Source organism: Anas platyrhynchos, chromosome 11 (assembly GCF_047663525.1).
Source record: "Anas platyrhynchos isolate ZD024472 breed Pekin duck chromosome 11, IASCAAS_PekinDuck_T2T, whole genome shotgun sequence".
NCBI lineage: Eukaryota > Metazoa > Chordata > Aves > Anseriformes > Anatidae > Anas > Anas platyrhynchos.
This window is the reverse complement of record NC_092597.1, coordinates 5,088,444-5,115,904: the sequence shown is the minus strand read 5'-3', so window position 1 is coordinate 5,115,904 and position 27,461 is coordinate 5,088,444. Positions and strand designations below refer to the sequence as shown.

Here is a 27,461-nt window from a genome sequence, read left to right as displayed (position 1 = left end):
CTACATAAGAAACTGTCACTTCAGAAGTGCTGTTCTGGCTCACTTTCTTATAAGCTGTCATCCTAAAATGTTCTAGCAATGCATTTTTGGAAAAGACTTAATTAGGTTAAAGTTTCCTATAACTATTATATTTCTATTTCATTGTAGGAAAAGGAAAACAACATTAAAAAGTAAACAGTCCTTTCTTGCTCAACAGTCTGTTTATGCTTTGAGTATGAAACACAATGTAACGTTTTATCTTGGATCTAAATCATCTCATTTTGCCGGTCTTACCATTGCGAAACAAATTGAAATCTCTGACTTTCCTCGGTTTGTAGCTGCATTTCACAGTCTGGTTGGTTTGGCAGCGGGTCCTACATATATTGCTGAACACATGAGTGAATATCCACACCTTGACATTCAGCCTTCAGCTGATGTTCTCAAAATCTGGGCCCTATATTGGAGTGCAACTTTCGCTGCTTGTTTAGTGGATTATGAAAAACCATTAGGTACTCGTCAGTCTGTCATATGAAATTTAGGACCAAGTTCCTGAGAGGCCTACCCACCCCTCAAAAGGCAGTTTAAGGAGGTGGCAGCTGCCTGATCCTCTTAGTTCCTTTGAGATGGAAAGGGAAGTAGACCTATACAACCTAATCTAATGAATTTGGTAGCACTGGAAAACAAAGAAGAGAATTTTGGTGATTTTGGCTTTAGCATTGATTAGGAGAGATGTTGATGTTGGTCTCAAGGATTTCTTTTGTTGGATTTTCTAGAGCTTAAATCTCATGTAAATTCCATAGAGCCTTAATCCTAAAATTCTGATGTGAACAACCAGTGGCTAGAGACATTGCAGTAAGAGGTCTTTTATGTCCTTATGTATCAGTTATTTCCACTTTATTATAATATACAGCTACTGATGTTTTGTGTTTTGAATCACTGTGTTCTATTTGCTACCACAGAGTAATCATATATCCAACTGCTTTTGTTTTGTCATAATTTATATCATAAGGTTCAAATAGGAGGAACCCAGGCTCTTTTCAGTGGTGCCTAGTGCCAGGACAAGAGGCAGTGGGCACCAACTGAAACACAAGAGGCTCTGTCTAAATATCAGGAATCACTTCTTTACTGTGTAGGTGACAGAGTAGTGGAATAGGTTGCCTAAAGAGATCTTCCTGCTTGGAGATCTTAAAAAAAACTGTCAGAACATGGTCCTTGGGCAACCTGCTCTAGGTGTCCCTACTTGAGTTGGGGGAGTTGGACCAGATGACCTCCAGAGGTCCCTTCCAACCTAAATCTTCCTGTGATTCTATGAATTGTGAAGTATGTCAGGAGATGGAGCATTTCCATTTTGGAGAACTCCTTGAAAAAAAATTCTACATTTTTGACATGTACCTTCAGTATATGTTTTCCTTCTATATATCTTAATATATATTCATTTTCATGGAGAGCAATATCCTTGGTATTTTTATTCTCTATCTGTAGCTTATCTTAATTTTCAGTGCATCAGCATTAAAAAATATTCTAGTACTAAACTCCGTACAGTGTTAGAGCAGCCAAGCTTGCTTCCAAGTTTGCTGAACTCAGCATCACTTCTGCCTGGGCACCACTAATTGAAGATGCTGGTTTGCTGACAGCGAACCGGTACAATAACTTTTATGTTGTATGGATTAATGTGCAGTCTTGGTGTTTCAACATTCTACTCAGTTATGGTAATAGTTTCAAAAGAACAATTCTTGAACTTTTTCACTTGCAAATAAAAGTAATGTAAAGTTTTTGCATGCACATCCAGCATCTGCTGATTGCTAGCCATAATTCAGTCTTGCACATTAGCTGAAAAAAATTGGAATAAATTATGAGGAATCAACAAAGCATTCTGCAGAATGTTTATCTAGCCCTATAGAAATTCTGTAACAAGGCTGCAAGGCCCTGCAGGATTCCACAAACCACACTCAGAGATGGTATGGAGCTGTGTAAAGATATCCAGCCTTCTCAAGGACTGCAAACAGTATAGGGCAGCACTCAACCATTTTTACCCTGCTTTTTTTTTTTTTTTTAATAATTCCTTTAGCCACAGCTCAACATTTCCACATGCTGCTTTCTCGTACAGTGTAAACCTGCACACAGTTCCTGCTGGTAACAGGCATGGTGGAGTGGGCATTGACTGGCACTCACATGTAGGCATGGAGATTAAAACACTGCTCTTGAGAGAGTTGATTCTGTCAGATCATAGCAGTCATTCTGGGGTATAAGAGAACTTACACAGTATTGCATGAGCTGTAACCGTTCTGCATGTGAACAGTTTCTAGTACACTAAATCTGGCACTTGAACTTTAAAAATAATTAGAAAAAGAAATAACAGCAATGTAATTTATTTGTAAAACCACTAATGTAAGCTTTTTTTTTTTTTTTAAACAAAAGGTGAATAGTCTTCACTTAAGGATCTCACCCAGCAAACACTTTTTGGGAAATGTGCTGTTTCATAACAAGCAAGAAGGGAGATGTTGTTATTTGAACAAAGAACATCTTTGTTTTGCTAGGGAAAAAATATTAAGGTACTTCTGGGAGGAGAAGAAAAAAAATTAAATGGCTGAAAAACAAGGTTTTCTCAAAGGCATTTCTGAAAATGTCTTCAAAATGTATGATTTTTGTGCCAAGAAGGATGCTGAAGCTTTCCAAAAAAAAAAAAAAAAGGCAATGCAACATTGAACTATTGAACTATTGCTGTATCAGCTTCACAGCTTGTTAAAGTAAACCTTAATGAACTGAGGAGTAATGCAGTCTGCCTTCCCAAACAAACTACATGGGTATTTACAGCAAATGAACTATTTATTTTGGTTTTCTTTTAAAGGAATCAGAACTGTTGTTCTGACCAATATGCTCATTTAGTACATTCACATTTAGGGCATATCTTTGCCAGATGTCATTAGGGGTGGATATGGCACAGCATCTACTGCAGAAGGTAAACCTATGGAAATCGTTAGAACTCGAACTGAAATTGGATTAGACCAAGCTATTGGAATGATAAAGGAGTTGAATTTTTTCTTCATTAGCCCAGATGAGAGTTCAGATACTTGTTATTCAGTTATTCAATAGCAGGCTTTTCAGGCTACATCAAGTCGTGCATAACATTCTGTGTATTTCACTCTTCACTGTCACTTTAATTATGTCAAACTATTATACTTTCTAATTTGTTTGCATCAATCTAATTCACAATTAAATTCATGCTTATTATCCAAATATTGATATTATGAAATAGCTCTTCCTCTCCTTATATGTCACCTGTCTCATTTGATGTTAGCAGTCATTCCCCTCTGAGTTTTGCTAATAATTACAGCTCACTACACTTTATTAGTAAGCTTCACACCGAATTGTCTCTGTTCCTATGTATATACTGTGCTTCCTCAAGAAAAGTTAGAGTGTCCTGGGCTTTCTGACTGTGTTTTCCATTACCTTGTTTTGTTTTGAAACCCTTGTTGTGTTTTGAAAGCCTAAGCATGCCAAGTCATTTACATGCAAACTACCTGAGCCCACACTATTTGCCCAGCTTCCCCTTGACAAACCTACTTTTGACACTAACTTTATCCTTTTTAAATGTCTTAGGACAGTGATTTTGCTTTTGTGTCTGTTGCATACCAGTGTGGAGTATTAAATTATTCTAATGAAGTAGCAGTATTGTGCTTGAACTTGTACAAACATGCAAGACTTGAAAATTTACATTAGAGAAATTTAAAATATAAGCTAAGAATGGGGGTTATAACAAAATGATTGATAATAAAATACAAAGCTGTGCTTTTTCTTTCCTATGTTTGCAATAAAACCTTGTGTTCAGATGTATTCAAAAAGTGCATTTTTGTGACTTCCTGTAGAGAATGGTAATGAGTTGGCATTTTACACTAAGCCTATATAATAGTGTCCTGGAGGTATGTGACATTATTGAAAGCTTTGTGATGCACTGAGTTGCAACCACAGGTTATCTTCTCATTATAATAAGAAGCCTTGGCTCACTAGAAGTATCCCATTTGATAATACAGTGTATATCTTGGCAGCATTACAGTCCCCACCTTTTTGTAATGCTGTAGCATAGGGGAAAAATATCATACCAAGGCCCTAGACACAGACAACGCTAATCATAATTTCATGAGGTCTACACCATCTGTCATATCCTGAAACTTTATGGATTTAGTCTTGTATATTTCTGCTACAATAGAAGTTAGACTTGTTCATTATGATTAGACCCTAATAAACAAGTTCCTAACTTCAGATGTGTACACTTTTTGTGAATCTTTCTCCTCATCTGAAAAAATAATGAAGTCCTCTAACATAGAGCTGAGGACAGTGAAAAGGCAGACAACTTAGGCACAGACCTTAAATACATTTTTACCCTTGGAATAGTACTGTTTATTGCAAAGAAGTATGAGGTGAAGTTACTTCATTGAGTCTCCCTCTTTATGCTAATTCTCCTAAAATTAAAAATGTCTCTTCCTACAAATGGGTCACTCAACACTGCCAAGTTTTTTTGGGGGTAATCAGCTATTCAGTCTGAGAGATTTCTTAAAGAATGACAAATCTTGGCCAACGTTCATTTTCATTTTGCAACAATAACAACAACAAAAAGTTTCTGTCATGATATTCTAGGAGAGTTTGATATCTGTAGGATAACTATAAACTGAAAATATTTACAGAGATAAGGAAACATTCAGTTTTCACATATCTCATATCTGCAGGATAGCAGAGCCAGTGAGTTGAAATCATTCATTTTTCATTACAATGAAGCTTCTCTGCATTTGCTGTGTAGCCAGTGAATATGTTTTGTACCTCAGCTGGAACCTGAGTTGAGGCCTATGTCTTTTCTCCCTTAAGTTACAGGAGGTAGAAGCATGGTTTATACCTACCGTTGTAATTGAGCAGACTTCCCCAGATAACCCAAGAATACTGTTGGCTTCTTTCAGATGCAGCTGCATGCAGCCCTTAGCCAAATGGATGGGTCATCATAATGAGGGGCCTCTGAAAGGAGAGGAGATGATACAGAGAAAAGGAAGAGAACTGCTGAAGTGCCTCCCTCAGCAAAGCAGGCTGCTGTAGAACATAACTGTTAAGTGCTGCTGGTTTTGCATAGTCACATTAAAATCCCAGAGAAAACACTCAAGATCTAGAAAGTTATTATTAGTCAAGATATTTATATACTCTTCCCCTTAAGATATATTTATATATATCTTATATATATATATATTTTAAAAGGTCAGAGATTTTACATGCATTAAAATAATGAATTCCAAATAGAATGTTGCAGTGACAAACATGAAAAAAAAATTTAAAATAATCAATGTTCAGGTTGCTAATGATTTGTGGTTTTAATTTTCAGTCAGTTGTCTGTTTTGGATTTCTTTTTTTTTTTCCTGCATAAATCGTGAGTTTATAGGATGGCACATCTTTCCAAATATATTCCATGCTACATAAATAAGGAAGACCAGTTCTCTGGGGATCGACGTGACCTATAACATCAGGAAGAAAGACAAAAATCTGTCTTTGCTGCTTCTTGGCCTTCCCCCTTCCTCTGAGGCTGCTGACTTTTAAACCAGAGGCTCCAGAGGACACTAACAACAGGTAATCTGGCAATTTCAACAGTGCCTTTCCAGATTTTTGCGTCACCTTGTGCTGGCTGTGTTTTCATCGTGTAAAAATTCTTCACTGTTTTATCTGTTGTAGAGCTGTTCTGCTCCATTGGGCCAAGGTTAGAAGATGGGATTCAAGCTATGTGCTTTTGCTCCAAGGAAAAGCAGAGGGGATGGCTGATAAAAGGTTTATGAGTTAGCTATAGTTAAACAGCACTATGATGTCGTGCTCACCTGGAGATTTCCATGTCAAATCTTTCCAGCTGACAGTTTTAGTTTTTCTGACTCATTATCCACCCTCTAAACTCAGTCTGGAAAGACAAGATGATGCATATACTTTTTATCAAGATGTCTGAAATAGGTGTAGTTTCATGGCTGTAATGAGGCTAATCTGCTTGTAGTGTTGTATTTGGTGCTGCAAGCTTGACGTTATATTTGTCTGCATTTTAGAATCTCTTAGAAACACCAGGGAAACCAAACAAATCTGTATTAGACTGCCTTTATTTCCCCTCTTTGATCAAAACAGACCTATGCAGCAGCAACTGGAGGCTGTTCTCTATGTACCAGTACACTAAATTCCTTTGGCTCATGCCTCTCAGTCACTTGGAGGACTCTTGAAGAAGGCATAAAAATGGTGTGGCCAGAACATCCTTGCCCTCTCTGTTTGCTGGGTTCCTGGAAGCCACAGGTAGCCATGACAACGGGTAATGGCCACAAGACCGAGCACAGGAAGTTCCGTACCAATATGCGAAAGAACTTCTTCATGGTGAGGGTGATGGAGCACTGGGACAGGCTGCCCAGGGAGGTTGTGGAGTCTCCTTCTCTGGAGATATTCAAGGCCCATCTGGGTGCCTACCTGGGCAGCCTGCTCTAAGGAACCTGCTTTGGCAGGGGGATTGGACACAATGATCTATCAAGGTCCCTTTCAACCCCTTCAATTCTGTGATTCTGTGATATGCAGAGATAATGAATGAAATGAGTTTCTGCAGAGAAATTGATTCAAGCCAGTACCTATAACTTTTTCAGTTCACTTAAAACATAACAAAAATAAACAAAGGAAACTAAACAAAACCTGCCAAGGATGCAATATAAATTTTAGGGTTTAGATTAAAATGCTTCTTTGTAATTGAGTTCTCTCTTGTATGCCACTGGTATCTGAATTTTGTTGTTTTCCAAAGTTGGTAGGTTAGAGAAATGTGAAAAGCGATTTGGTGTTTCAGGAGAAATGAGTGGCTGCTTTTATGTAACCATGAGGTTTTTGACAATTTAGATTGGTCTTTGTCAGCCAAGGTAAAGCATACTACTCCTGGCAAAATAAAAATGCTTAATGAACAAGGGAAAAATATCAATGTTATTGTAATAAAAATTCTGCCCTTAAACTAGCAGAAACTGCCACGGCTGCTTTGATCAACAGACAACAGAATCTTACCTCAACAGAATGAGGGCAAATTACACCAGCTAGGGAGTTGAGTCACAATGTCACAATGTTATCTTATTTAAATAAACTGCTCACAGAAAATATATTTTCATAAAATATGGAAGAAGAAAAAAAAAAAAAAGCCAAAAGATCAATAAGAATTTAGAGTTTTTTGTTTTGTTTTGTTTGTTTGTTTTTTTCCCTGTTTTTATCGATTTGGTAACAATATGGACATTTTCTTAAAAATATGAGTAAATTGGGACGTTACTCTCTTTATGTTCCCTCTGTGTTCAACAAGAGAGAAAGTGGCTCCTTTGATACTGATTGAACCACAACTTAGTTATTTCAGAACAATCCTTACTTTGCTGTAAATATAAGTTCTATTTGCCTTTAGATCTAAATCCTTTTTGTATTCTGTATATGTGCAGTACATATGATGGATGGTCTCTGAGTGATCTGCATAGAGCCTTCTGTGTTGAACAATTCTGTCAAGTACATTCTCAAGTAGTATTTAAAAGATAGAGGATAATGTAAAGAAAATTTTTCAATTATTTCAATCCTTTCTCTCTCTCCTTATAAGAATATCTGTCACAGGCTGTTTAAGTAGTATTTCTAGTAGTGTTTCTTTGGTTTTCTCTTTGCATCTGGTACACAGAAACAAGACTGCTTCTACGCTTGCAGATTTTTTTTATTATTATTATTTTTTTCAGCTCACAGCTCTTTTTCCCTTTTCTTGTTTTCCTGGTTTGGTATTCACACTGTAGCAGGCTATATGCCAGGGCAGAAACTGCTGTACCTTGGGATGTTTCAGAAATGGACAAGATATGGTTTTCCAGTTAAGGCTTAACACATTATCAGCCTGTCTTGTAGTCAAGCTGTATTAAGTAATAAAACTTGTATTTTCTTCTCACTTAAGATTTGTTACTTTGCAGTTTGCCTAGATTTGATTAATTAAGTGTAGTTTTAATAAATGAGTTATTGAGTAATTATTAAAGAATTAAAAACCAAAATAAAAAGAATCAAATGTTTTGCATAGATAATACCTACTGCGTTTTGCTTGGTATGCATAAAACATAATTTTTCATAAAATATACTGTATTGGTAACAAATTTATTGTATTCATATAACGTTCTGAAATACCACAGAAGGGTGTGTACACTCTTGATGTTGCAGTAGTTGCTGAGAATTATGCTACTGATTTTACTGGAAAAGGAACTGCAGTTGTTTAATGAACGCAGAGCATCATTCCAGCAACCCAAATGCCATCCATTATTTCATCCATTTTTTTGTTGATGGATATAGTAAGTATTTTTATTTATTTTTTTTGTTCTCTTCCCATTGCTGTGAGGTAATTTCTGACAGCTGTTTCCCGGAACTTTTGTTTATGCATGGATGGTTGAACAATGATCTTGAATTGATATGTCAGAATGTATAAGCTGTTAGAGCAAATTTGTTACTTGAATAAGCAACAAGATACTAGGACCAGACAGTATTCACACAGACATACTAAGGGAACTCAAACATTAAACTGCTGAACTGTTGTTGAGGGTATGGTCCATTGGTTAAGAAGGTTTGGAGGAAAGGAAACTAGAATGTGATGCTGATTTAATAATGACTCCAGGAGAATGAACAGAACTACAGACCATCAAGATCAACTTTAACTGTGAAAACTGGTTTTCACTGTGCAAACTGAAGGAAAAAAAAAAAAAGTGGAATTGGCAGGAACATGGATAAACATGCTTGGCAGAGAATCACTGCTGCTTTTGCAAAAGTCACATTTCACAAACCCACTAACAGTTTGATGGATTTGATGAGTATGAGGATAATGGTGATCTAGTTGATACTGTTGGTACTACAGCTCCAAACTAAGACTTTTTTCATTAGTAGAGTTACACTAGAAATACACCAACCGTTCATGAGCACTGTGGCTTGAGGTTTTAGGAATTACTAGCAAGGTTTAGAGCTGTGTTCTACCATCTTAACCCAAGCTGTGGAACCTCTTTGATTACTGAAAATGTTAATTCCTGGACATACAATTGATTGTGTGTGAATGGAGTACTTCTCATATGCAGAGCAATTGAACTGAGGAACTAAACAAAATAGGGATTGTAGATTTGAAATGTAAGTGAGTAGTGTTGAAATAAGCTACATGTTATAACATCATGGACGTCATCCTCAAATTCCACATATGCACTCTATTTAGCCTCAAATGTGCCTTGTGTAAGACTGCCTCTTAAATCTTTAGTGTTTATTTTCATATCTTACACAGAGAATGCACAATTTTTTTAATAGTTTTCATTAGCACATGTAACTGCCAAGATTCAATTCTAGATTTGAACACCAACAGATGGACCTAATTGTTTCATTTAGATGAAACAACAAACTGTCATCATTTATTGTATGCTTGATTAATGTGCTTTGGTGTTGTCTTGATAACTTGAAGCAGTGGCTTTTCTTTCATAAATAATACATTTTGTAATATACTTCCTTTTTTTGTCTCAGATACAGATTTGGCTCTGAGTGTTAGTGCAAGTGACCCAGTGAACTCAGCAGCACAGGAAGATCCCAATTCTATTATTGCTGGAATGCCAGTGCTGGAACTCTGGAAAGCAAAAAAAGGTACTAGAAAACAGTGACAGAACTCATACATTATTAGTTACGGGATGTTTCTTCTCACAAGGCAAGTGCCAACATGTAGAAAGATGAACAAGAAATGTCTTTTCTGAATTGATGCCTCATATGGAAGATGAATATATGTAAATGCAAGTTTAACTGAAAATGTCCATTGCCTACATAGAGAAGGAAGAACATCACAGCATCCTAGGATCTTGGCCACTTCCACAGGACCATTCATACGATGAACAGCTACAGTATTGCATATTGGCTTGCTTCCTTGAGTCTACAGTGTTATAATTTCATGGACTTCAAGAGGCTCAAGATTGTCCTGTTTCTTACCCCTCATATTTTTTTCAGTGGGTTCTCCTTTCAAAATGAGCAAAATCACTGTTAGGCTGTGTCCATATTAGAAATTATCGTGCATTTAAGAGTTTGGCAGAATAGTTTTACTGTCAAATACCCTGGCAGCTGCTCCAGTCATTAAGTTTAAACCAGTTCCCCAGATAAAGTAAGCCATGTTAAAGGAAAAGGGAAAGATTTGGGCAATGCAAAGATTTCTATGCTATGTTCTTTGCCAATGCAATTTTGATGGAAAAGAATGCAAGCATTTTTGTACTCTTAACTGACATAGGTATGCAAATTGAAGCTAACAACTCTAAACATACTTAGACTTGTGTGAGGTTAAAAGAGGAAATATCACAATCCAACTGCTTCAAGAAGTAGATTGAGGTGCTTTACATGAGTTTTCTGAAAATTGAAGCTGTATCAAGTTACTTCCTTGTCTGCTGTAAATAATAATAATAAAAAGACTGCAGTATTGCTTTTTCCCAAGGAAAACCTGTGAACAGAGAAAGCTAGATAGAATGTTTCAATTGCACACTGATCACTCTAAAATACAGTTTCAGGTCAGCTGGAATTCATGATGCATTTGGCAAGCAATTCAGTCATGAAACTAAATCTCTGAAAATTTTTAAAAGAAATAAAACTTTTCTGATGTTTTTGAAATACAGTATTTTTAGTTAGCATTAGCAACAACATTTGAGATGAAGTATGTGGTTTTAACTTGAGCAAACTTATTTTCTGGAAGCCACAGTAGTATCCTTTTTCAGAAAAGATGCTGTATATATACACACACACACACACACACACACATATATATATATTTAAACTGACAAAGAGCCTGATTCTGCACAATTCATTAGCATCTAACTCCAAAGCAAATACAGAGTTTCAGAAATTGTACTAAGGCTGATCTTTAGGCTGGAAGGATACAATTCAAGCTTGGTTTAAAAAACAAAACTAATTGATTATATGAGACGCCTAAAATGGTGTACATCCTAGGAATGTTTTATGCAATTCAGTTTTTAATTGAGAAAAATTATGGAACTCAGCTTCTTTAACTCATTGTGGACTCAGGAGTCCTAAAGTATGTTTGAAACCAAGACTTTTAGACATTAACAGGTATAGACAGAAATTTGATCAGAAGTTATATCCAATCAATGTGATAATACACTGAAGATTATATTGAGACATAAAATGTTGTTTGTTTGTTTTTTAAACAAAATGAAATGTAGCACAAAATGAAGAGTCTATGTCATTTACCTTGCAGACAACTTGTTTGATTGAAGTTGTGTGATATCTAGATCATGTGGACAAAAATGCATTCTTGCAGAGTAAAGGCCAAGTCTTATCTCAGTTTATAGGACAGAAGGTATATTATGAAATATACAATCATAGTAATAGTTTTTCATGCTGTTTGTAACAAAATTAAAATATTGTAAATACTAGCATAAAACCAGGAATTTGTAAACTAGTAAAATATTGTTAGTCAAAACAAAAGCATCAGAGAAACAGTGTGTAGTGGGTTTACGTGGCAAGGTTTGGGTAGCAGGGGGCCATAGGGGTGGTTTCTGTGAGAAGGATCTAGAAGGTGCCCCATGTTTGGGAAGGGCCCCACTGTTTTCCAGAGCTGAGCCAATAAGCAATGTTGTTTTGCGCCTCTGTGAGAGCATATTTAAGACAGGGAAAAAAACGCTGCGCCACACAGCAGCTGGGAGAGTGAGAGGAGTGAGGAACGGCCTTGCAGGCGCCAAGGTCAGTGAAGAAGGAGGGGGAGAGGTGCTCCAGGCGCCGGAGCAGAAGTCCCCTGCGGCCTGTGGTGAGGACCATGGTGAACCCACTCGTGGGATTGTCTTTGCCCAAGGACCAGGGTATACCTGGTGGGTAATGCAGAAAGATGGGGATATCAAGTGCATGCCTCAAGGAGATTTTAACACTGGGAGAAAATTAATCTGTCATCCAAGTTATGTGTTGTAGGAGGACACTGCAGAACCACGACACAGTGTAACACTGGTTTGATTATTTTATTATTCATTCAGTAGTCAAAAGGCAGCAATGCAAACATCACCATCCATCACATCAGTTTTTCATAGAGGGCCATGCATTTGCAGATTCACTGTGGGCTGCCATGAACATGATCATGAGACAAATGCATTTTCCTTAACATCAGAGTGGGTGTGCTCTTGCTCCTTTGTCCTCTTCTCTGATAAGCAAATGGTGGATTGTGACCCATTGCATTCCTCTGTGCAGGTGACTCAGAATTTCTGTGTAATTCAATGCCTAATTTCTTTCATTGCATTTTTATTCTTGAATTAATTTGTCATGACCTGTATATCCTTTTGGCCTCTTTTGGCATGCCCTGTTATGCCTGGATGTATGTATTTAACTTTTTGCCTGCAAGGAAATACCCTTTTAACCCCTGTCCAAAGCTACAGTGATAAACGTTTTTGCAATGCCCAGACTCCCTCCCAGCAGATTCAGGGCACAATGGCTCCAGTCCCTGCAACAGACTGATGTATGTGTAGTGCCAGAACCCTGAACTGTTTGAAATGTACGCAAGATGTTTTGTCTTCCACGTTATGGCATGCCATGTCCACGAGCTGAACAGCTGTGCCTTATCATGAATGGATGATACTGGCCTCTCAGTTGTTGGGTTTCATGTGGGTTCAGCTGAGTTAGAACTGAAGTAAAATCCCAGTCACTCTGTCAGCATGCTAACAGTCATAATACCCAGTCTGCATGAATGTCATGCCCGGTTTGCAGGAATCACTTGAAGAAAGGAAGATTACCTATCTGAAGTTGGGGGTTCTTTGAGAGGTATTGGTGTGCAAAGTCTTTTTGAGTTCATATATTTTGCAAGACACAAAAGAAATACATGTATATGCTTTCCAATAGCAGCAGAGCAAAAAGGTTCTGATTTAAGCCATATTCTATATTTACAGTTGTGAATGCACAAAGACAACACATCTCAAAGACCTTTCAATTTGTAGGAAGTGTTCCTTTATATTTTAACAATTTTGAAAACCATAATAACTGCTAATTAGTACTAATTTCACAAACTAAATATGCTTGCATTTGTTTGGGGGAGCAACTGATTAGTGTTCTTGCTGTATTCATCATAACTAACTAGTCTTTTTACCAGAGAATGATACACTCAGAGGCATGAGTTAACTGAATTTGGGAATATACATGTTCAAGGAAAAGTCAAGAGGTGGACAGAAGACACATGAGGAGAAAAGAGGCCTGCATCAAAGGTGTTCATGTTCATGCCTGGTATTAGTCTAAGTCAAGTGCTTGATGTTTGAGGCACTGTTATATTGGTACTGGGGCTTCATAATTTCATAATTATAAGATCAATACCTCTCATTCAGTGAGTGATATATATATTAAATCTATATTCTAGCTTGAAAGTCATTGCTACTGTATCTTCTTAGTGATTTGGAGAACAAGTTATAAATGGTTAGCTCATTCTAAGATCTAATGACCATCTATTAGCAGTCATCAATGCTGATATGTATGAACATGCAATGTAGATTTGTATACCCATTTTATCTATTTAATTTTCTGTTGAACTTTTAGTGTAATCTCATTGTTCCAAGTATTTTTATGTAATTCAACTAGCTACAACTTTTTATTGAATCATGGTTGAAAAGTTGCAAGATCAGATTTTTGCGCAGTTTCCATTACTTGGAAGATTCCATTAAGGTTTTTTAAGAGAAACTTCCATAGTTTGTTCTCGGGTCAAAACAAAAGAAAAACCAAATGCGCCCAATAGTATGCTACTACCACTGTTACATGAGTTTGTAGATAATTATGAATTACTGAGTGCATTTTTTACACAATGATGCATTTATTCAAAACAGATATTATGATGTTTAATGCAGCTTGTCTATTTCACAGTGATGTATCTTGCAGGTCATGTGAATCATCTGCATGCAGGGAGCTGTTTTCTGCAACAGTGATCAGCTTTTTTCCCCAAATCCGATGTTTAGAGATGCAAAGAAAATGTGATACTTCACAAGACAAGAGTAGGGAAATCCACTGGGCTCACTAGCAGTGATAATCAGAATGGTTAAAAGGTATGAAATATCACTTGTTTTCAGTGTATTGTTTGGAGGCATATCCACCACTCTGCTTGTATGCAACTATTAAAAAAAAAAAAAAAGCCCATTCAATCTTTACAAATGAATTCCTAGGCAGGCTATTCATCTGCATGCCTCAGATATGTGACTATATCTAATTAAAGTATATACTTGTTTTCTATATGTAACAGATTATCCCTGCATCTTGCTATCTCTGATACTTCATTTTTGCTTCATCTTTCATGTTCCCTAAGACATTAGTAGCGTAGGAGAAAATCTGTAGCCTTTGTCCCAACATATTTATCACTAGCAATGAGATACATGCATAAATATGAATATATACATATATGTATACTTCTGTATAGCTCTTCTGTCCCTGTGTTGGAAATAGATATTTTGCCATCAGAACCTTTGAAGTAACACTTAGCCTTTAGGTTCCATGCTGGATTCAACTGTCTTATGGGACCAATATTATATAAACAGAGATGTTATTCTGAGACTTAACATTACAGGTGGGGAAAGTGGAGCACATGGGATCATGGGTAGAGTAGTAACTCAGTCTCAGGAATACTGACAGGTTCTGTCTGCTTTTCTGTGTTATGTTTCTAAACGTTCCATTGCAACACCACTGGTCTGAAAAGTTAACAGTAAAGTCATAGTTGATTTGAATCTGATGATATCACCACTATTGCTCAGGTTAGACAAAGATCTCCATTTTCAGTCATGTGAGAATACAAAGTCTGGTTTGCGTTACAGAAGCAGTTCCCACCTCTTGCTGCGATGCTTAAGAAATATTTTTTCATCTGGCAGGTAGTGGTAAAGAAACCACACTGTTATAGGTGTTTTAAAAGTTTAATGTGTTACACAACTTAAATTCTACAGCATCTGATTTCTCTTCAGAAACCATCTAAAAATGGCAGGAATACATATATGTGATCACAAGTGAACAGGAAGAATGCTGTATTTTTTTCACATAAATACTTTTATGTATTATTACATAAATACTTTTATGTAATACTTTTATGTAATACTTTAAATATTACATAAATACTTTTATGTATTATGTATTATTTATGTATACTTTTAAAAATCTTTTCATTTTAGTGGGAAAGCTTTCCTGTTTTAACATTGCTACAGTCACCATTAAGCTTTGTTGCAAAACTATTTGGATGAATTCAGCCGATGCACAACTTTTTGAAATACTTTGACGCAGAAGTTAATGGTACCTGAGAGTGACTACATTATGGTAAGAGATGGGAAAATACATTTTTTTTCCTCCCCTTATTTTGGTACTCTCAAAGACAGGGTTAGGTGGGTGGATTTTCAGGCCAATTTCTGTTTTATACAATCTTTGCTTACTAGGAAAGACATGATTTTTAAAGCAAAGCATTAAGACAAAAGCCTGAGTGTAAATACTGAAACTCAATGTAAAAGGAAGGTAAGAATGGATTACTTCATAACTGTGCAATGGGAGCTAAAGAAGCCTATGTGACATGTGAAAACCTAATGGACTTGACCTGAAAAAAAATTTCCAGAAGCAGTGGCAAAGGACTTAAATCAGGTAGGATTACAAGTTCTTTGGAAGGTTTTTGCTGTAGATTCAAAGTTGTCATCTCTTTTCCATCTAGGTATATCTTTACCCAATGCACTGCCATGACCCTTTATTCAACCTAGGTTTGGATGACTTTTGTGCTGCCTTCCAGGAAAGGAATTGTTTTCTGAGCTCCTTCTTATTCATTTTGAGAAAAGGATTAAATCTTCCCTCTGACCAAGCATACAGGCATGTTAAAGTGAAACCACTTCACGCTCCTGGCCAAACAAAGAACAATAATACCCACAATAAGCAAAAGCAGATGGCTTCAGTGGCAGGAAATGAATGAGCCAGACTGCAGGTAAAATGGCTCTCTGAACACATCTCAGAGGTTTGTAATGACAGGTTCTTTGTTATCTGGGGCCTCCCCACAGGAGGCCAGATGTCTTCTGTTGTGAAGAGAGATAGATAGAGATGCTCTTCCTTTTCCTCCCCCTTTAACTTATGGCTGTTTAAGTTACTGCTAATGGAAGTAGAAGCCTGTTTTCCCCCTTGCTCTCTGATGTTTTTGGAAACAGACGAGATAGTTAGTGAAGGGGTATTCTGATATGAAAGGAAAGGCCCAGAACTGGCCTTTACCTCCCCATGACCCTCATTTTAAAGAACAGGGAGGTCAGTGCTGCTAATTGCACTTGAAAGGATTAACCACTTGATTGCTTTCATTTGGTGGAACAAAACCATTTGTTAATCTAACAGCTGGAAAAATGTGTAAGAGGTATTGAGACATTTTCAGTGTGAAGTGGATGACTTAGTTGGTTTGGCTTGTACCAGTTTTGAATTTAAATAGAAGTTTTAAATCTTTTTCGAGAGGGGAGAGCAGAAGAAGGGAAAAGTACATCTGCTGCTCAGACAGAACAGATTTTCATCAGAAGTGACAATAACTACCTTCCTGCCCTTATAAAAGGTTATCACAGGAATCAATAGGCAATTAATTATGGATATGAGATGTATCATTTGGTATGAGAAGAACCTCAGTGTAATACTAGAGTCACAATGGAAGAAAGAATCTGAACGCAGTTCTTGGATACAGCGTCCAGATTTAAAATCTCTTCTGTACATTGATTTCACATGAGAATTAAAATTAATTTGCTTTTGGAATAGATTCTTAATTCCCATTGCTCAAATAAAGAGGTATACAAAACTTAAATTTGGAAGCCATCTTTAACGGTATGAAACTGTTTTCCAAAAGTAACAACGAACAGCTTATATAAGCTTTTATCTGACCTCTACTCCTTAAATAAAAAAACATGTTTTCAGGGAAATATGTCTTGGAAGTAACTTCCCCTTCCCCCAAGATTTTTCTCTCTGGTTCTTGTAAAACATTAGGTCAGTGTGTTCATTTTATTTTTGTTCACTGAATGTGGGTGAAAGTTTCCTCCTCAAGCTTGTGTGATTTAAAATCAGTTGCATGATTTTTTAAAAATATTACAGCAATCTTTAATAAAAGAACAGATGGAAATGTCAAAAGACTATCAAAATTCATACCAAAGGAAATAGTATTAATCATTGTAAAAAGCCAAAATAACCCAGTAGTAATAAGAACTAAATGAATAAGAAATGTGTTGTTTCAATAGCACTGAGACATGACTGATTTTTCTCACTGCCTGGCATATGAACTCACATTACAGTTGTGCCATTTAGATATATACATGCACACAAACACATATACAGTTTAAGTGCTCTTTTTCTGACTTCAAGTCTGTGTTCCCTGTAGTCCTGTTGTAGTTCGCACGCTTCATATGTACTCACATAACTTAACTAGCGTTTCTTCTTGCAAATGGCAGAGATGTGTTTTGGTTTTCATTGAATCACATTTTTATATGCATTTACTTGTGCAGATGCGATTACAAATCCGAAGATAAGTATACAAAGTATAAGTATACTTTGTATAAGTATACAACTTATACAAAGAGTATATAATCTGTAGCTTGTTTTAAGCAATGTTTACTTTGATTTCTTCAATATTTTGAAGCATTAAAAAAAGGCATTGAATCAGTTGTTTAAGCCTGTATGGAACGCTAAGTGTAAAAATAGTTTCCTGAAGTTTTTTCAAGGCAGTGTTTCTATGTTTACCAGGCTGAGAGTGTACTCTCCTGGAGAGTATGCTACAGATGGTAATATAGCCAGATTTGTAGAGGAAAACAATCAAAGACTTTGCAACTTTTGTTTAAAAATTATTATTATTTTCAATCTGGGTCACTTTGACAAGATTTAGTTTTTCTTCAGTAACAGTATTCCAAAATATTTATCCATCTTACATTGTACCTGTAATCAAACATTTTTTGCTATCTTAAGGCTAGAATTTTTACCAACATAGATTTTTGGCATGATAAATTTAGCATGATAAAATGTTATTTATAAAACTCTTCTTGTAAAGTTGTAACTTAGGTCTTTCACCTCTGCCAGTATTACCTGTACTGATAGAGCCTGGCAAAGGCACACACACATAACTACATTCACACATGGTAACTCTGCCAGCAGTGCTACACATACCAACCAAAATTAAAATCAGCACAATTGAAGTTTTATTTATGCTGTGCAAATCTGCATTATTACTGCAAAAGAAGTAACACTGCAGATTCATGGTCTGCCTAATTTAAGGAAGTCCTGTCAGAAATGTTGTGGTCAGAACCACTGTCTCTCATATTTCTGGTCTCTTTAAATTTCTTTGTCTTAGGTCCTGCAAAAATATCTACATTTTCAGGTAACTCCAACAATGCAATGAGCCCTTTCTGCTGCTTAGAATACAAGCATGTGGCTTCTACAAAATTTTACTATGATATGCCATAATGACAGAGGTTAGTGTTTCCCAAAATAATAATGTCTATAATAATCTTACTTAATAAAAGCTTAAATGCTGTTTGAAGAAGCCTAAAATTATCCAGAAGTTGAGAGTACTCTTAATATAGCGGTATGTGGATGGCAATACAGCAATCATGTGCTGTGATTTGTGTACACACGCACAATAATTTTTAAAGAGATGACTCTTTTCTATTACTAGAACAGTTTTCCACAGTTAAGTACATCATCACAAAGTGCATCAATTATACTCTGTTCACTTAATGTTGCCTTTCATTTTTCTGCCATTCCCTAACCCCAATTAAGTATCATCCTAATCATTTCAGTAAGTTTTATTGTTACAAAACTGAAATCAGACTTACTGGGTAAAACACACAAAGCATCTGAAACAAAATTAATAATAAAAAAGCTAGCATGATAATTACTTTTTTTTTTTTTTTTTTTAGTTAGGAAAATCCTTACGGGATGACGGCCAAGTACTCCAATCTCCATCTCATGAAATACTCACTGTGATTAGCAATTAGCAGACGAGGTCTGAGCTTCAAACACAGTAGTAAAGTAGTAAAGCATGAGTGTTTTAAGTAATTTTAATCAGACTGCTCATCTAAGTAGTTCTACAGTCTTTGACATGAGGTCTTTTGCTTGCTTTTGGAGCAGCATTGTATCTATTTCTAACAGTACAATCTATTTCCACATTTCAGTAAGATAAAAATAGTTACATGTGTTCAGTTCATTACAAAAGAAACAAAATAAAATGTTGTTACCTATAGACAGAGACATCTTAATTTATTCTTTTCCTTTACAACACTTGGCATTTTTAATCATTGAGTACATAAATGAAAAGAAAAAAAGCAGATTATCATATTGTCCCTTGTAGTTCTCTTTCAAAACCTCCTGGTGATAGTCCACAAAGAAGTAATAAATTGCTTCTATCGTGGAAAGGTATGTATCTGGCTTTCCTTTCTGATGACGCCAAAAGCAAGTTTTCCTTGTTTTCAACTCGACTTGTAGCAACCCTATTAAGAAAAAAATACTGACACATAAGACAAAATGGACTGGTAGACAGGATATCAAGCAAAGCCTTCAGTTCTTCTGGTTTTGGCTTTGCTGCTAGCCTGCTAGATGCCTTAATGTAAATAATTTCCCTCCCTCTACTGTCATTTTTGTTTGAAAAATGGGTGTGATCATTTTATCCTTCTTCATGCACCACTCTGACATTCGATAAAAAAGTGCTGCAAAACTTGGTTACAGTCCCCCGACTTGCAAGTAAAACTTACAGGATATTATTTTGCTTCTTTCAGCCTCACAGCATTTAGGAAACTGCAGTTTGGATGTAGGGTCTGATCGGATGGCAAAAGTGAATCTCACACCTACAAAGACTTAGTATTCATAAAATGATTAACTTCATCTCTTGCAAAGTTAGTAACTTTCAAGTATGAAACAATCTCTGTCAGTTTTGCTGAACTCAGAGGAATATCTGTTTGCTAAAAGCCAGATTCTTGTAATTAATGTTTGTTAAGTAACTGTAACGTCCCTGGGACTACTCAGAAGAAAGAATGACAGAATCTGGTAATTAATTTTATTAGAAACTAGACGTATTTCCACTTGAGATGAAAGCAGGAAACTTGGTGTGTATGGCATATGAAAATTTTTTTATCTACTGCAGTCAGTCTGTAAATGTTTTTATTAATCAGATGAATTTTAAACAATTATCTTCATTTTTATGCTCCTTAAATGCATAAACTATTTAAACCAAAAAACACTTTAATGTGTAATCACTCTGTATACAGGGTGGACAGTGAGATAAAGAAATAGCATATACACCAGGCAATAATAATATAATTGTGTTATAAAATTTATCTGTTTCTAAACATTAAAATCAGATATGAAGGTTGTGTCATGGGGTGGCTTGGTATAAGTTAATAGTGTAAGTAAAAACATTATAGTCTGTGCTTGGAGGTTATGGACAGGTAAGTTTGGACAGAAGTTTCAGTAAAGTCCAAATGAAAAATAAGGTAATCTAATTATTGCATCTTATTTTACTATACATATGTATTTTATATAGAATTATATTTGTTGTTTTTTTCCCTAAAAAGGTTTCATTGCATGCCTTTCCTTACTTTGAATAAGGGTAGCCCTTATTCCACTATGCATGAAGGAAAAAAAGTAAAGTCTCAGACCTAATCGAAGTGAAAACTTTCATAGAATCCAGTGAAGTTTCCACTTCAACAGCAGTGAACTAAATTTAGGGGATGATTCCTCTAGTGTAAATTCCCACCTATTTGTGGTTTGAATATAAACATAGGTTCACTGAAGTCAAAATCACTGATGCTACTGAATGTAACAAATGCACGATCAATTACTTTCAAACACAGAATTCTAGGAGTTGTAGAGAAAAAAAAAATAGAGGGGCTTAAAGGTTACAGTTTACTAAGCATGTTTCTGTCATCTGTACTGTATCTGTATAGCCAAAGGCAATGTTTTCTTACAAACACTTGTTCATAAGAAAGACTGGGGAAATCAACATGTTGGTTTTGCTTTTTTAGCAACCACATACTTTAAGCTCATTAGAAATGAATATTTCTGTGTATCTGAGATCAAGAAAAATGGTAATACCTTTAAATCTGGTTAGATACTGAATATAACCTAAATTCCCTTACAAAATTATTCTCCTGTATCTTCTAGCAGGCAATACCTTTTCGAGTGATCTTCCACATTACCTTACGCCTCTGTTTTTTCCCATATGCTGCATCCTATTATCACAAAATAGTCCCTGTGCTCCCTCCACTGTAGTAATAACTGAATGCTTACAGTTTTGTTAATCCTGCATTAATCATATTTAGTCACTTATTTTACATCTAAGAGACTTATCAACAAAATGCATCTAAGTTGTAAGGTTTTCATATGTGCTGAAGCCTCTCTGAGCCTTCAGTCACCTCTTTGTCCCTACAGCTTGTATATAGTGGACTGGGACATTGACTAGTTCAAGAAACCCTAGTGCTGGCAAAGGCTACCATTTTCTTGAAGAAATGAAAGCAAGCACAGAAACTTAAAAAAGCAAACAACAACAAAAAATAGATCTATGATTCAGCCTTGTACAAGAGAATAAGCTAATAAAGTAAGACATTTTGCTAATACAAAATGAATCAAATTTACAGAAAAAATACCAAAGCAATCTGTTCCTGTAACAGCCATCTTGATGTTGCCAATATGCTTCATCACTCTCATGAGAAAGTAATCATTAACATTAGATGCAACTGTTCCTCTTCTGGTCTAGTGATCACTTGTAATGAAATAACCAATCCAAGACATTACTAACTTTCAAGTATTTCCTGCTTTTAATGCAACTGGTTTGGTTTTGGTTTCTAAAGATACATTATACCACTTTTCCAAGAAGATAAAAAAGTATTTTTTGTCAAAGTCTTTAAGGCTATCTGATTTTAAGATTAATGGACTCAATTGCTTTTTCTTGCAGTACGATTAGCTAGATTTACTTCATATATGAATGCAGGCTTACAAACCACCCTCTTTAGTTTAGTTACCCCTTCTCCTGTCACTACACTCCCTGACAGAAAGTCCCTCTCATCTTTCCTGTAGACCCCTTTCAGGAACTGGAAGGCTGCTCTTTCCATACTGTTCTGTCTTTTCCAGACAGAACAACCCTAACTTTTTCAGCCTGTCTTCACAGAAGAGTGTTCCAGCCCTCTGAACATTTTTGTGACCCTCTTCTGGACCCGCTCTAACAGGTCCATGTCTTTCTTGTACTGGGAGCCCCAGAGCTGAATGCAGTGCTGCACGTGGGTCCCACCAGGGCAGATCAGAGGGGGAGAATCACCCCCTTGACCTAAGGGCTACACTTCTTTTGATGCAGCCCAGCATACGATTGTCTGCATTTATAAGATTTATATTATTTGTTATCATCTTCATATCATTTATGATTTACCTACACAGGTATTTCATTAAACCATTACTATAGCAGTAACTACTTATTTATTTATTACCTTGAAGTCGTTCATCAGTTATTATTTTGTTAGTTTGATTCCAGGTACTGTCAATAAATATTATTTTCTTCAGTCCAGTGCTTTCATTCCTGTTGCTTGCGATAAATTCACTTAGGTTTTCTTCTTCTTTAGGTTCTATTTTTGCTTGCTTAAGAAATGGCTCTCTGGAACAGTCATCATCATTGTCACAAACAGCTTTCTTACTGTGTTTTTGGAGATGGAAAGCAATATCTTTTACTGAAACTGAATTGGAGCCAGGAAAGATAAGTGCTATCTAAATGAAGAAAACAAAAAAAAATCTCAGTATTACCAAAATCTAGTATGCTAATAGAACACTAGGAATTGTTTCACTGCACTGAAGTACTGAAACTTTCCATCCCCACCCACAAACATTAAGTAGAAGAGGAGAGTATCTTTTCAAATATTTTAATATTTTAGAAATATTTTATCTTTTGTCATCTAAAAGGATAAAGGATGGTATTCAAATAAAGAATAAAGACATCATACATTTTTAATTAAGTGTCACATCTGTGCCTTTAGTACCAATTCTAATGCTTCTGTACAAAAGTTTTTTCATCAAAGACAATGAATGGTGTCATATCTGAAGGAGCTCTATTTCACTTGTTGCTGCAATGTATGGGGCAAGAAGGCCATAAAGAACAGCTTTTACCTTGATTTCATTCATAGACTCTAGATCAGAAGAAATAATCTGTTCTTTCCTTCTGTCTATTGTAGGTCCCACAAATACTTTACAACAGAAAGTGATTTGCTTTACTTCATTTTTTTTTCAGTAGCTTCTTGTGGCATTCAGAATCTGTGGCTTGGAAAGCCCAGAATATGAAGTCACTGCAGTCTCTTCTCATTTTTGCCTGCCTTCTCCATTGTTCTTTCTGCTTTTTTTTTTTTTTTTTCATCTTTCTGCCTCGGTACCAACTATTCCTTCCTTGATGTCTCATTCCTTAAGGAAAATAACATCTCTTTGAAATACATACACTTTTTTCCTTTTCATGTAGTCAAATAATAATGGATTGGATGTGTAAATCTTAGATTTCAGATTAACTTCAATTTAAATTAGCATATAAATCCAAGTTAATATCTCATTTGTTATTTATATGGAATTTCTTACTTCATGTCTTTTTTCTTTGTATTCTGGAATGCAAGGGTATTTATAGATAGTAACATCATCAGGTGCCAGGAGCTTAGCATGCACAGCGGTGCTTTTGCCATCTGTTTCATTTGGGTGTTTAATAATGTCAATCTTCAAAGGTAACTACAGTAAGAAAGAAAAATATTTATGATCACATATGTATACACAAAAGCTTATACAAAATCCAGGAGAAATCCTATGGGCGTGTAATTAATGTATTTCCTTAAATAGTTTTACCATGATACTTTTAAGTCGATTTAGAACTAAACTAGAGACAAGCGACAAGACTCATTACTTTCTCTCAATTCATGTAAATACCTAAGTACGCAATGAATGCAATTTGGAACACTGTAACAGTAGTGTGGTTAAAAGCCCTAGAAATAGGATCAAATGATAAACAAAATACGGGCTTAAGTTTAGCAATATAATGATCCTAAATATGAATACTCATCTGTATTAGGTATTCACTTTATCACAAAAACAGCCATTTAAGTGAAACATACCTAAAGCCAATAGCTCCAATTTCCATAGTACTTCTAAAGTTCTTTCACAACACTTTCAGAGTAGTGTCTTCAAAATGCATTTTAGTTCCTAAATGATTTTGGAAAACGTATATCTATCACCTTTGATGGTTTCCCCAGATATTGTAACTGAAGATTGTTATGCTTATTTATATTTTAAGAGCGGTTATCTGAATTATAACCATGACATTTAGATATGCCTTCTAGCACACATTTTATGTAACATTTATTCTTGTTTATGAACAAATAACACTTTTGTTCACAATACATGGTGTTCTGGCCAGTGTTCTTATAAACTGAAGAATGAAGGTAAAGAAACTTAAAAACTAACTGTAAACGGCCATTTGCATGAGACGTTGAGTGACTTCAGCTTATCTTCTATCTATTAGGTACATAAACATTTACAGGAAGAGTGGAACATTATCAGCGCTTGTACATGTAATTCCTCAAATACAGTAATTTTATCTAACTGCAGCTTGTTCATATATTACCACTACTGTGTTAAAGATTACTGTTCATAAAGATTGAATCAGAAAAGAAATAGTCAGGGACAGTCTGTTCTCCATCCCTGGTAACTAAAAGGCACAAGAATATTAGAAAAGATGCACAAGAAATATTAACCTTCACAGTCGGAATTTCTTTGGTAGGGACAGTTTCAACAGGAACAAAGCATGTATAACAATAAAACATCCTTGAACTATTGCATCGTGGGCATTTTGATCTCCCACTTTTTTGTGCCTTTTCAAGTACTTTATGTGATGCCAACTGTAATTGTTGAAGTGGGTTATCTTGAAATGATGATGGAGTCTGCGATTCTAGACTTTCCAAACATTCTCTATTTCTTTTTGGTCCTTGAGCGTTTTCTTCATTCAAAAACTTAGATGAATTTAAAGACATGCTTAGCTGAAACAGACGATATGATGTACCTGTTAAATAAAAATCCATTATACTATGCACAAATTTATAGGAAATGATTCTATATGATCCTACTTAACAAAAAAATACTTAAAGGTATTTTCTATAACAGAAAAAGAAAAAATAATCTGGTTCACTTATTATAGTACCAAGAACTTCAAACAGATTTCAGGAGAGCATAATGTACACAGCTAGAAAGAACTTGAGCTCCGTGTTCTTAATGTACATACATTCATAATTTTACCCAGATAACTAATTCTATTCACTTAACTTGTGCTGAATTATATTTTTTTTCTGTTGGTAGGACCTGTCTAAAAGCTTGTAAAAGCACTGGTTGACAATTGTTACCTGCATAAGCAGTTCCATTACTTACCGGTATGACTACTGACAAGGAATTAAATGTCTACAGGACAGAAAGCCATAAGAGATAAGTTAACTACACAGACTTGGATCTTTATGATGAATTTTATTGTGTATGGGCAGGCCAAACTACCTGAATGAAATCCCTCTTGACAGAGCTTTGTGAGATAAAAGAAGCTTTTCAGGAGCAAGGCTTGAGGCTGAAAAATTTTTTGCAAAAGCAAACACATGGCTTTGGTACTCCATATCCTAGATAGTAAGTGCTGACAGTCTAGATTCATTCTGCAGGTTCATATTGATTTAATAGCACTGACAGAGTATTTTTTTTTTCATGCTTTCTTCATGACATTGTCTCACCCTTTGAGGCTGGTGTAATGTTTTCTCTGTGTGCTCTCAATAACATATCAGAATCTCAACTGTATACCTGATCCAGGCGGAATCAGTATTGCTTTGTGCAGAGGTTTGTGTTTGCAGGCACAGCTTTAGTGAAACCCTTTTGACTAGGTTACTCAAGGTCTTCCCTGGTCTTCAAAGCAGTCCATATTCATGACCCTGAGCAGCCTCCAGCAGTTATGAACTGCCTTCTGCGCTTGGTGCTGCACCACTTACAACGAAAGCAGTCATCCCTCATATTTGCTTATGGCTACTTAAATTGCCTTTTATGTCAGGAATCACACTTGTGAAATGATCTAACAAAACAGTTATGCTTGACAAAAACAAACAAGAATTCCTGAGATGTGATCCAAAATGAATTGTTTAGATAAAAACAAATGTAATTTACTTGTCATACAACAAAAACAAAATAGCTAACTTCCATTATAAATTTAAATTAACTAATCCCAGAAAAATTAGTTCCTATTTTCTGGTAAAAATAAATACTTATGCATGCATTGGTATCTCCCCCTGCCCCAGTGACAAGCTTTAACTTTCGAAAGATCAGGGATGGCCATTCCAATAAACACCAAATCATATCAAAAACACCAAAGCATACAGATTCTTTAGTGCAATTTGCCTTTAAGTATCTCAGAGAAAGCCAAGGGAGAAATATCCACTATGTCTCAGTGATAGCTTGCTGTGCCTCTGCTAACATGTATAATTATCCTGAAGAAGCAAAAAGGCCCTGTAACTTGACAGACATTCCCTACCTGCAAACCGATTCTTTTTGATAGGATGCCTTACAGAACGGCAGCGTTTAACTATGATGCCCCAAAGCACCTTCATTGTTGCTACCGATAAGAGCTGTGCTGTTGAAATGGCACGGGAAAACCCTTCTTGTCTCAGAATAACAGCTGTTCAAAATGGTACTTCAGAATATGTACAGCAGACTTCTCCAAAGGAGGAAAACAAAGAAAAAGAAGAAAAAAAGAACAAGACAACAATGCAGTTTACACCATCTGTAAGATCCAAATCCTGATTCAGACAGCAAGTTGCAAGAATGCAAATAACCCCTCCACCTGTAGTTAATCTCCAAAACCCGGGAAATATCACTTGCGGGGGTCTCCCTCCGCAGCCTGCCTGCAATTCGGAATTTAAATCTCGCAGGTTTTTTGCCACCGCCTGCCCCGGCCTCGCGGAGGCCGCAAAGGCCTCGGAGGGCGGCCGTGGCCTGGAGCTGCCCCGCGCCGCGCTCCCTCCCCAGCCCCGGCCGGCGAGCTGCGGGCCTCGGCCCCGCGGCGCTCCTCACCCGCGCAGGGCCCGGCCCGGCCCCGCTCCGCGCCTCGCCGCTCCCTCCGCTGCGGCCTCCGCGGCCCCCCGAGGCCCCGGAACGGAAGTGCCGGCCTGCGGCAGCCGCGGAGCGCGGGGACGTAGGGACGTGAGCGGCAGGGCGGTGGCGGGGAGCGGTTGCTAAGGGGCCTTAGCAACGGCACGCGCGGGCCTGTGGGCAGCGCGGTCTGACTGACAGACTGACTGACACACTGACTGACTGACTGACAGACTGACTGACTGACTGACTGACTGACAGACACACTGACTGGCTGACTGACTGACTGACAGACTGACTGACTGACAGACTGACTGACACACTGACTGACTGGCTGACAGACTGACTGACTGGCTGACTGACTGACAGACTGACTGACA

General features: G+C 36.6%; 1 protein-coding gene and 1 long non-coding RNA gene across 6 annotated transcripts; one reads left to right on the top strand and one right to left on the bottom strand.

Moving 5' to 3' along the window:
• Nucleotides 1-722: 722 nt before the first annotated feature.
• Nucleotides 723-15,480, top strand: LOC113844972 (uncharacterized). Of its 2 annotated transcripts, XR_003500052.3 has the most exons (5): nt 723-5,583; nt 5,686-5,778; nt 9,511-9,627; nt 13,879-14,042; nt 15,150-15,480. It is a non-coding gene; the product is annotated as an uncharacterized lncRNA (long non-coding RNA). The 2 variants fall into 2 exon arrangements; XR_011811889.1 differs by lacking the exon at nt 5,686-5,778.
• A 2,317-nt stretch (nt 15,481-17,797) lies between these two features.
• On the bottom strand, nt 17,798-27,232 carry DTWD1 (DTW domain containing 1). Of its 4 annotated transcripts, XM_027466907.3 has the most exons (6): nt 27,064-27,204; nt 26,525-26,704; nt 24,726-25,030; nt 23,563-23,706; nt 22,437-22,710; nt 17,798-19,451 (listed from the first exon to the last, which is right to left on the bottom strand). In XM_027466907.3, the coding sequence occupies exons 2-6, from the start codon at nt 26,598-26,600 to the stop codon at nt 19,222-19,224; spliced, it is 1,029 nt and encodes a 342-aa protein (XP_027322708.3). In that variant the 5' UTR covers nt 26,601-26,704; nt 27,064-27,204; the 3' UTR covers nt 17,798-19,221. The 4 variants fall into 4 exon arrangements, with proteins under 4 accessions (XP_027322708.3, XP_071899360.1, XP_071899359.1 ...); XM_072043259.1 differs by lacking the exon at nt 26,525-26,704 and having other exon boundaries at nt 27,064-27,232; XM_072043258.1 differs by lacking the exon at nt 26,525-26,704 and having other exon boundaries at nt 24,726-25,007; nt 27,064-27,198.
• Between the last annotated feature and the right edge of the window lie 229 nt (nt 27,233-27,461).

Bases quoted from the DNA above. Each gene is read 5' to 3' on its own strand.
- DTWD1 (XM_027466907.3), bottom strand. From the start codon at position 26,600: ATGAAGGTGCTTTGGGGCATCATAGTTAAACGCTGCCGTTCTGTAAGG. The intron at 22,711-23,562 runs GTAAGAAATTCC...TTCTTCATTTAG, and splicing joins ACAAAGAAAAAAGACATGAA to ATAGCACTTATCTTTCCTGG. The intron at 19,452-22,436 runs GTAATAAATAAA...TTTTCTTAATAG, and splicing joins AACTGATGAACGACTTCAAG to GGTTGCTACAAGTCGAGTTG.